The sequence below is a fragment of the Sciurus carolinensis genome, chromosome 7, assembly GCF_902686445.1.
Source record: "Sciurus carolinensis chromosome 7, mSciCar1.2, whole genome shotgun sequence".
Classification (NCBI taxonomy): Eukaryota; Metazoa; Chordata; class Mammalia; order Rodentia; family Sciuridae; genus Sciurus; species Sciurus carolinensis.
This window is the reverse complement of record NC_062219.1, coordinates 112,205,528-112,215,501: the sequence shown is the minus strand read 5'-3', so window position 1 is coordinate 112,215,501 and position 9,974 is coordinate 112,205,528. Positions and strand designations below refer to the sequence as shown.

The following is a 9,974-nucleotide window of genomic DNA, read 5'->3' as shown; positions in this document are numbered from 1 at the left end:
CCACCTCACATTCATTTCTACAGTGAAGTCTTCCTTGACCATCCTTATTCTGGTTCTCAGCCCTAGATAAGTCTCCATCTTTGTGCTCAACACAGTGGCAGTTTTACATTCGTTTGTATAACATGTGTCTCCCTACCAGAGTGTAAACTCCATTAAAGCAGGAATATTGCTTTTTGCTGACTTTAGTATCTCCAACACTTCCTCCGGTTGCAAATCAATTCTGTAGGGTTGTTGTGAATCTTAGATAAAACATGTTCCACAAACATAAGTGAATTAATTGAGATAGCTCTTTTCATGTTTGACCGTCTTGCCTTATAAGGAAACTTATGATACCCAGAAAGAAAATACCACTGCCTAGTTTTCCCTCTTTTACATTGGCAGGATCTGTACAGTGTTCCCCTTGGAGCTATGTAAGAAAGGAAGATCATTTGCAACTCAATTATTCCACTTAGTGGTAAGAATCCCCCTCCCTTCCAGAATAAACCTAAAGGGTGAATTTCTAGTCATCTTACTTTGATTCAAAGATGAGAAAGATGAGGCTTATTAAGTGTTCCTTTTTTTTTGGGGGGGTGCTGGGGATTGAACCCAGGGCCTTGTGCTTACAAGGCAAGCACTCTACCGACTGAGCTATCTCCCCAGCCCCCAGATGTTCCTTGATGAGAGGGAGAGAGAGGAGCCCATTTTCTAGTTGGGACTGGTGGGCTGGACGATGCAGAGCAGTTGCTGCATGAGGCACTTGAGTGGCATCACCAAAGACATGGAGAACAGGGGAAACGTGGCATTGGGGTACTAAAAAACACCACACTCAGCAAAGACAACCAGGCTAAGGGGAAGCTTGAAAGAAATGTCAGTCAAGTGGGAGAGACTAACACCTGGGTTAGGAATGGAACAGAAGGTCTTGGTGAGATATAGGTCTAGGTTTCCCAGCCAAAATTCGAAAGCTTTGACTCTCCCTATAGCTTACACTTTTCTTTTATGTAGATGACCTTTAACCACACCCACTTTTTGTACCGTATTCCATTTCTTTACCCATCCTCAACTACTTCTTGGGACACGGCAGAGATTGGGGCAGTAACAAAGCTCCACCCAGCACTTGTTTTGGACATAGTGAGCTAAAGCATTCAAGTGCCCAACCTTTGCTCATTAACTTATCACAATCAAATTTTATTTTGAAAAACCACATATTTTCTACAATAGCAGGTAATGTGATCATTGTAGAATAAAGAAGAAATAGATGAAATAAAAAGAAAATAAGTGCCACCCATGACCAGAGAAGTGTTATTTGTTTAGCAAAATGAAATAATAATCTGTGTATTGTTTTGTAATATCTTATTTTTCTAAATACATTTATTATTAGTCTCTACATGAAATGTGAGAGACAAGATTTTACACACACCCCTGTAAATGAAAGTATTAATTATACAAGAAAGTATACAAATCAGTGGTGTGCAATTTGATGAGTTTTCACAAATGGAACACACTATCCATGCCAACAAGTAAACATAACCAGCACTCTTTACTGCTGGCTGTGTCCCCTTCTAGACATTACTCCTTCCAAGGATGATCTTTTTTTTTTGGGGGGGGGGGTGCTGGGGATCGAACCCAGGGCCTTGTGCTTATAAGGCAAGCACTCTACCAACTGAGCTGTCTCCCCAGCCCCTGCAAGGATGATCTTTATGTCAACTTTTAGCACCAGAAATACTCTGCTGTGAATATGTCACATTTAAAAAAAAACCTGTGTTCTGTTGATCCTTTCCATTTAAAACTATTGAAAATAGTCCTGGGACAAAACGTGACCTTTGGCAAAAACAAGAATAACCCTTTTTCCGGCATGTAGCTAGCAGTGGAATTGTTAGGCTATCAGGTATACATATGCTGAGCTTTCATAAATCCTGACAATTTCCCACAGTGATTGCACCAGTTTACTCTGACACCAATTAATGTATAAGAGATAGAGGTGATCTTCAGCCTTGTTAATATTTGATATCTTTTGTAGTTTTTATCTTGTCATTCTGGTTGACGTGTAGTAGTGTCTCATTGTGAATTTTAATTTCTTGGATGCCTAATGAAGATGAATAACTTTTCATATATTTATAGGCTATTTATATATCTTCCTTTGTAAAATATATGTTCAAGACTTTGGTCTCTTTTATTTGGGGTTGCTTGTTTCTGTCTTCTCAATTTCTAATTCTTTATATATTCTAGATACTTATCCTTATATAGCAAATGTCTTATACCTCTCTGTGGGTTGCTTATTCTTTCCAGTTAGTATGTTGTTTAGGTGAGCAGTAATCTTTCATTTTTAATATATTGCAGTTCATTGGGGTTTTTCTTTATTGTTTGTTCTTTTAATTTACTATTAATTGTTTTTCTCTTTAAAGTCACAAAGATGTTCTAGTATTTTTCTCCCCAAAACTTTATTTTTTACCTTTCACATTTAGAATTTAAATTCATCTGGAATTGTTTTGTTATATGGTTTGAGATTGGGATTAAGTTTCATTTTCCACCTGGTGTGGTGGCACATGCCTGTAATCCCCCCCAGCTCTGGAGGCTGAGGCAGGAGGATTGAGAGTTAAAAGCCAGTCTCAGCAAAAGTGAGGTGCTAAGCAACTCAGTGAGACCCTGGCTCTTAATAAAAAATAGGGCTGGGAATGTGACTCAGTGGTTGAGTGTCCCTGAATTCAATCCCCGGTTTAAAAAAAAAAAAATTCATTTTTCCCACAGCAATATCTAACTGTCCCAGAACCATTAAAAAAAAAAAAAAGTACACTTCCCCCACTACATTTTATCTAGTCTGTCTTCTGGCATCTCTGGTTCCATTAATCTCTATTGTTGTCCTTGGGTATCATTTTTCATGACAATGTATGATTTCATTTTCTAGAAGTTGCCAGCCCTTATTCAACCAATTCCCTGTTGCTAGACTTTTAGCTTGCTTTCAATTCAAACATATTTTCTAGGACCTATTTTCCTACTCAAAAAATGACACCTAGTTAATCAGTGAGCCCTCTTTATATACCCCTATCCTCAGTTGGGTATGCTGTGGGCTTTTTTTCTTTTTTTCTTTTCTTTTTTTTTTACTTAAAACAGATTAATGCAACATGGTTTTTAATATTTTAGCCATTTTCTAAATACCAGCATGTAAACTTGCCTATTTAATATGACAGCTACAACTTTATTCACTGAGAAATTCTGCATTAATTTTATTCAACCATTTTTATCACCTTATCATAAAAATCTCTTGCTGTTTCAGTGAATTCCAAACTGTGTGTGTATATATATATACATATATATATATATGTATAGTGTACATATATATATATATAGTTTTTTTTTTGAGAAGAGGAAGGAAGCAAGGTGATAAATATACTGTAAACAGAAAGTTTCCCCCAAATTAAGCCTTTATAAAAATTTTCTCTTTACTTCTATACTATTTAATACTTAAAAAAAGTCAGTTACAAAATTCCATTTTTAACAATAAACAAATATATTACTGGAAGGTCAGTCTGCTCCACCTTTCTGGGACCTAAAATTCTGAGTATGTGAACAGAAGACTAAAGTAATTCAACATTAAATTTCCAAATTTATAACTGTTATATGATTTGACTGGACTAATTAAAGCAGACAGAAATATACAATTCAGTAGGTGGTTGGTTATTTTGCTTTTGGGGGTAGGTAGTCAAAAAACAAAGAGTAACAAATGAAGAAGCAAAAAAGTTTTGTGGATGAGGGATCACAGAGTAGTTTAAACCTCTGAAATTCACTTGACCTATCACTTCAGGTCCAAGATGAAGTTTTCTGGATAGCCTCCATTCTTTCCTTGAGTATCAAAGTGATTGGTAGTCACATCTCCAAGTACAATCAAATTTTAACAGCCTGTTGAATGAAATATTAATAAAGTCGAAAAGACAGACTAAATTTCAAACTAGAATAAAAATCTACTCAAGTATTACATTCAGTTTTCAAATCATTTACTAACATGACAACAGATTTGGCTTAAATCACTCTTGCACACACTCACACTCACAGACACCCTAGTCACTGATCTGCTTGCAACACAAGGCCATATAATCAGAGATGACATTCTCCAAGCCAAACTTTAAATAGATTAAAAAAAGTAATTTCTAATTTTTACAGAAATGCTTCTTCAAAAAATATTTTCTCTCACTCCCTCATCTCCTATACTGAAGGATGTATACTGTTTTTTTTTTTGTTTTGTTTTGTTTTGTTTTTTAAAATTTCTCAAGCTAAATCTGAACCCTCAAAATTGATTCCAGGCAGAAAAATCTTTGTAAATTAAAATTGAAAACAAAAATAGAAAAATTACATTTTATATAGGTATATAGATATGTATTTATACTGATTGGAATCCTCCAGCATTTTAAAATCACTTTAGAGATGAATTTTGGGATTCTACTCCTCACAACTCAAAAATCCATAATGATTTAAGGACATACTTTGTTTCCTTCCTGGCTACCCACTCCCCTCCAAAACAGTTCGATATAGCCACGGCTCAAGTTTAATGGGAAGAGAGAAAGTTTTTGAATAGTTTTGTTTTTTTGATTTTACTTTGGTGATCTGGGTGGCACATATTGCTCTTTGCCATTAGGTCGAGTCACTCCCTGAGGTATAGCCCTATGGCTAAACTGGCGTCTCTGTTCCCTGATTTTTCCAGCTGCTCCCCTGGGAATGGTATTGCCTCGGAAGCCAGAATAATCCTTACTAACCCTTGCTTCTGGCTTCTCGTAATTTTTCAATGGACTTCTCAGGAACTCCAGTCTCTTCATTTTTGGTGGGAGACACAACATTGGAGCGAAGTTCCCGTAGTGGCTGCACAAGAACTGGAACTGGCTCTTTAGGGGGCTTCTGGCACACTTCAGCATAACTTAACTTTCGAGGTTCCTGTAGGGTCACAGCTCCAGATGCATTTATGTTACTATTACTTGGTGAAGCAGTATTTGCCCGTGATGTCTTTGTAGTGCTTGGGGAAGAAACTGGTATAGTCATGTGATTGAGAATGTCCTTCTGAACAGTGGATTCCTCTATCAGATCCTTTTCTTGCTGAGTTGTGCTTAATGCAGGAAGCTCAGCTGTACATGGAGGACTGGTACTCATATTGAGTTGCTGGGCAGAAGTGCAGTCTGTTTGCTCATCCTCTGCAGGCACTGGGCAACTAACTCTCAAGTCTTCATTATCCTTTTCTTTGTAGACACCTTTAACAACATCAGACATTCTGTTCTCCAAAATCAGTTCACCTGGCATTCTTGATGAACTGCCAGGTAGTGGAGGAAAGTTTGAAGCTAGTAAGTCAAACTTTGGTGTTGGAGCCTTTGTTTCAGCTGTTGAAGGATGGGGTTTTGGGACTCTGTCATCTTCTTGCTGTCTTCGACCTCTGAAAACAGTTCTCCTGCCCCTACCATAGTCCCCATTCTGTTCCACTTGTAAAACAGGAGTCTCCTTGGGAAGTTGAGTTTGCTCCTGATTCCCTGTTACCATAGGGTTAGGCCGTTCGGGTGGAAAGTTCCTTGAACTAGATCTGTTCAATGGTCCATCCCCCAGTGATACAGAACCCTCTGTTGAATATTCTGAGCCACTGGATGACCTAAAATGAGGCTTCACACGATTTTTTTGGAATGGTCGACCAATATTCATAGCAGCAGCATTTGTTTTATAAGATCCTGGTGAATTAAAGCCATTCACAAAACTACCATTGGGAAAGGGAGCCAGTGGCGTTTCAAAGTAGGGTGCAGGACTTGGAGACCAAGACTGAGGCATAATACTATAGACTGAGTACTGTTGGTGAGGATTATATACAGGCTGCATAAAGACTGGTGAGGCATACTGTGCTTGAGTTTGAATGGGCTGACTATACATACCAGAATCCATTAATCGATAACCATTCTTAGCAAAAAAAGTGTTGATGGCTTTTATCCTTGCCATGCCTGGCTTGCCCTGAAATGTTTTAACTTCTTCTCTTAAGTATTTAAAAGCCTGTTGTGCATCTGTGTCTGACTGAAAAGTGATATACCAGTTGCTATTGTGTGCAAACTCACAGTTTATCACTTTGGGGCAGTTTTCACTTTTAAACAAAGCTTTCACTTCCTCTACTGGTGTTGTTTCAGGAATCTCTCTGAGAATCACAATACAACGCTTATGACTTGGTCTCACCTTCTCACCTTTCTCATCAACTTGTACCATAGGAGAAGATCTCAACACTTCAAGAATTAGATCAGGATCTGTGGTCAGCTTTTTTATTTCTTCCATGTTAGCAATTGTCCAAATTGGGACGAACTGATCACTATCCATCTGAGATATCAAATAAAGATCCTTTGACAAGTTTTCTCTTGAAAAACAGAATTCTAATTGTTTATTTAGACATTCTTTTAGGTCTTCTGTAGAAATTGCTGAACTGCTTTCTCCAGAAACATCATATATTTGGTAACTCAGCTCTTCAGGTCCTAATATCATTCCATCAGTTGATTCTTCAATGCCTGTAGTGTTTCTTGTGGTTTCACAAGATGGAGAATACATTACTTCATATTCCTTACACATATCTTCTGAAAGCTCAGCATTTCCTTCAGGATGAGACCCTGATGTGGCTGCTGTTTCATGCCAAGAGCTTTCAGTTCCATGAGTTACAGGAGTGGCATCAGGGGTTCCAGGAGGAAATCTTGCCATACTTTGGCATTAGGATTTAAACCAGTTCCTTCAGATGTTACCTCCACGAAGAGCAACATGTCTTCCTCCGCTCGGCCCAATCGTTCCGGCTGCGGCGACTCCAACTGGCACGCAGGCCAGAGCCCCAATCGCTTGGATAAGGACACTTGCCTTGCCCCTCCACCGGGCAGTGGACCCGTCTCCTCCCCCGCCGTCCGCTTTTTTTCTTTTCTTTTCTTTTTTTAAGTACAATTATGCTGCGAAATAAAAGGGGATGAAGGACCTTGTCTGGGGGCTACAAAATGGTAGCTGCCACCCAAGGGAAAGGTCTTTTCATGATTTCTGGGGGCTGTTGGCAGAGCTACTGTAATGTATGGGAGAACTATTTCTAGCTGCAGTGACAATCCTGGAATTCATAGAGCAGCAATGACACTGTGTGCTGAACCTCCCCTTACCCAACTCCCTCTTCCAAGGAGCCCAACCCCCAGCTTCCACCCTGCTTCCCAAGGAAACCTTCCTTTATTCCTCCATACTTTGTTCTGGACTTTTGTCTCCTAATTCTGGAGATCATGTTAATCCCAAATAAAGCTTCCTAAGGAAGATGTTCAGGGAAATGCCCATAGGAGAAGAACCCAGACATATTCATGCCAAGGAAAATTTCAACTTGTAGCAGAAACGATGTGGTCTGGTGCCTTGCTGCCCACCAACAGGCTCAGGCCAGAGCAGACGCAAGAGTTAGGACGCCTTGGGTGGGTCAGCCAGTCTGACTTCAGGGAAGTTCTGAGCCCAGCTGTGGATGGATGTGCTTCTAGCTTTCTTCCCACCTCGCCCAGGAAGAAAGATCAGAGCCAAGAGCCACATGGTTGTGATCTGTGAAAGAGCAGAGGCAATGAAAAGTGTGGGAAGGTGGAGAGAACTGATCCGGTAGAGACCATGGTGGGAGGGGGCAAGGGAAAGCAGAGGAAGGGACTGGCAGACTGGAGTGACAGTCATGTTTGCTTTCTCTTAATTAATGTGGTTTCCTTACAACCCCCCTGCTGATTCCCAGCTGGTCCACTCAACCATAACAACACGTGGCCTGCCCTGCCCAGGCCAGGAACTGAGGCTGGATGCCTCCCAAGAAGGGTCTGGTTTCATGTGCAGCGGCTAGCCCTTCTCCCTTCACTGGTTTTATGCAGATGAGGGAAGGGACTGCACCTCAAGCTGTGGAGACAGCTGGGCTGGGGAAAAGGCCAGGGCCTGGCTGCTGTGGGCTCGCCTGGTTGCACACTTTGGTTTCCCACGACCTTTCATACGGGGCAGTGCCCGACAGTTTGGGCTGTGGCCTCCCAAAAAGCTGAGTCGGGGGGTGGGGGAAACCTTGGACAAAAAGCCCTTGTTTGGTAGTGGCCTTTCTACAGGTGTGTCCTGCTGACACCATGGGCCTGGCAACAGTTGGGACTAGATCTGGAGTCTTTGCTAATTCAACATTTCCCATCGAATTTTCAGTGTTGCTTCTCTTCTTTGCCAGGATTTTTACTCTGTCCAAATTTTGTCATTCATTTGTTCAGGAATTCATTTCATCAATAGGTATTAATTGAGCAGTTACTATGTGCCTTTTATAAACAAATGATTATATGCACTGAGGGAACATGTTCTGGGTGTGAATCCTCTTGTTTCACAAAAGAAACATTTTATGAATTTGATGATTGCCCTGAAGTTCACTTGCTCTTTCCTTTTAATTTATCTATTTTTAAAACATTTTAAATCATGAAAATAGGACACATTCAGAAAAAGTACATGAAACTTAAATGTTTCATATAACAGATTGATTGTAAAGCAAAACAGATTCATTTCTATGCTGGAGCACTAGGACACAGGACTGCCCTAATAAGGACAAGGAAGGAAAACAAAAAAAAGAAGTAGAATCAGTGAGAGGCAGTTCTGAGGGTCTTCATTATCCCAAAGGCTTCTGGGAAAGTGAGACTAGAGGAAGGTCCCAAACAAAACTGCCTGTGGGAGGGGGAAAAGACCTGGTATGGCATTTGGGTGCCCTCACAGGCATGGACTGGACTCTAAACCAAGTGAGAGGCCCAGCCTGCGGCCATGTCCAGTGAAGCCAACTCAGCTCAGTTCCCTCACAATCTAAGTAAGCCCCTGCTCTGGTATTTCTGCAGAGGGCTGGATACCTTTCCGAAAATGCCTTCATGTCCCTGTTAATCTAAGCAACTCATCTGAGTCCTTTCTCCAAATGCATTTTTTCTTTTTTTTGGAATTGGGGATTGAACCCAGGGGCACTTAACCACTGAGTCACATCCCCCAGTCCTATTTTTATATTTTATTTTGAGACAGGGTCTCATTAGGTTGCTTAAGGCCTTGCTAAGTTGCTGAGGCTGGCTTTGAACTCACAATTCCCCTGCCTTAGCCTCCTGAGCCACTGGCATTACAGGCGTGCGCCACCACACAGGGCCCCTGGTCTAAGGAAAAGTTTGTAACTTTTTAAGGCACTTTGAAACTGCTGGTGCATTTTGCTGAACATGTACAAAATGGTGCTTTAGGCAGATGCTATCCTCTATATGCAAAGAAGAAATATATAAGAGTAGCTGGGTGCAGTGGTGCACACCTGTAATCCTAGTGACTTGTGAGGCTGAAGCAGGAGGATTGAAAGTTTAAGGACAACCTGGGCAACTTAGTGAGACCTTGTCTCAAAATAAATTACAAAAAGTGTAGGGGGAGGCTGGAAAGGTAGCTCCATGCTAGAGAACCAGTGGTTCAGTCCCACTACTACCAAAAACAAACAAACAAGCAAACAAAAAACCCAAAAAAACAAAAGGACAGAGTTGCAGACTGAAAATCAGCCTCTGTCCGAACAATTAGGCAACATAAAGTCAGATGCATATGCTGTCTGGGCTTGTTTCTCCATCCATAAAGAGCATCATCTGGTTCTTGACTCTGATTCTGCAAACAGTCCCATCCTTACAACTCAGAGTGGTAGGACGGGTTTATCGCATTTGCCAGAACTTAGCTAGATAGCTATACTTAGCTGCCAGGGCTGCTGGGAATTGTCTTTATTCTAGGCAGACATATGGAAATAGAAAGCCTTGGGACTCTAGAGTTGCCAGTGACCAACTAAGTCAGCCTGGGCCAGTCAATTCACCTTGCTGAAACTCTGTTTCTCCTCTTATAAGATATGATGTCTGACGAGTCACCTAGAGGGATGGACTAGACCTGGAAGCCCTGATCTGGCAGTCTGAATTCCAAGGCCCTCCCCATCCCTGCCTGGAGGTTGATGTGGGTGTCGTTAGAGGGCCAGGAGATCACCTGGGCCATAGTCCAGGGAT

General features: G+C 40.9%; 2 protein-coding genes across 2 annotated transcripts in view; one reads left to right on the top strand and one right to left on the bottom strand.

Annotated features, from left to right (window-relative positions):
- Positions 1-9,974, top strand: part of Rsph9 (radial spoke head component 9) — a 50,607-nt gene that overhangs the window by 38,431 nt on the left and 2,202 nt on the right. The gene's annotated exons all lie outside the window — the stretch shown is intronic.
- On the bottom strand, positions 4,797-6,734 carry LOC124988165 (la-related protein 4-like). Its single transcript, XM_047557418.1, is given in 3 exon segments — positions 4,797-5,068; positions 5,176-6,662; positions 6,665-6,734. Coding segments are annotated over 3 exon segments (1,689 nt in total). The 3' UTR covers positions 4,797-4,936.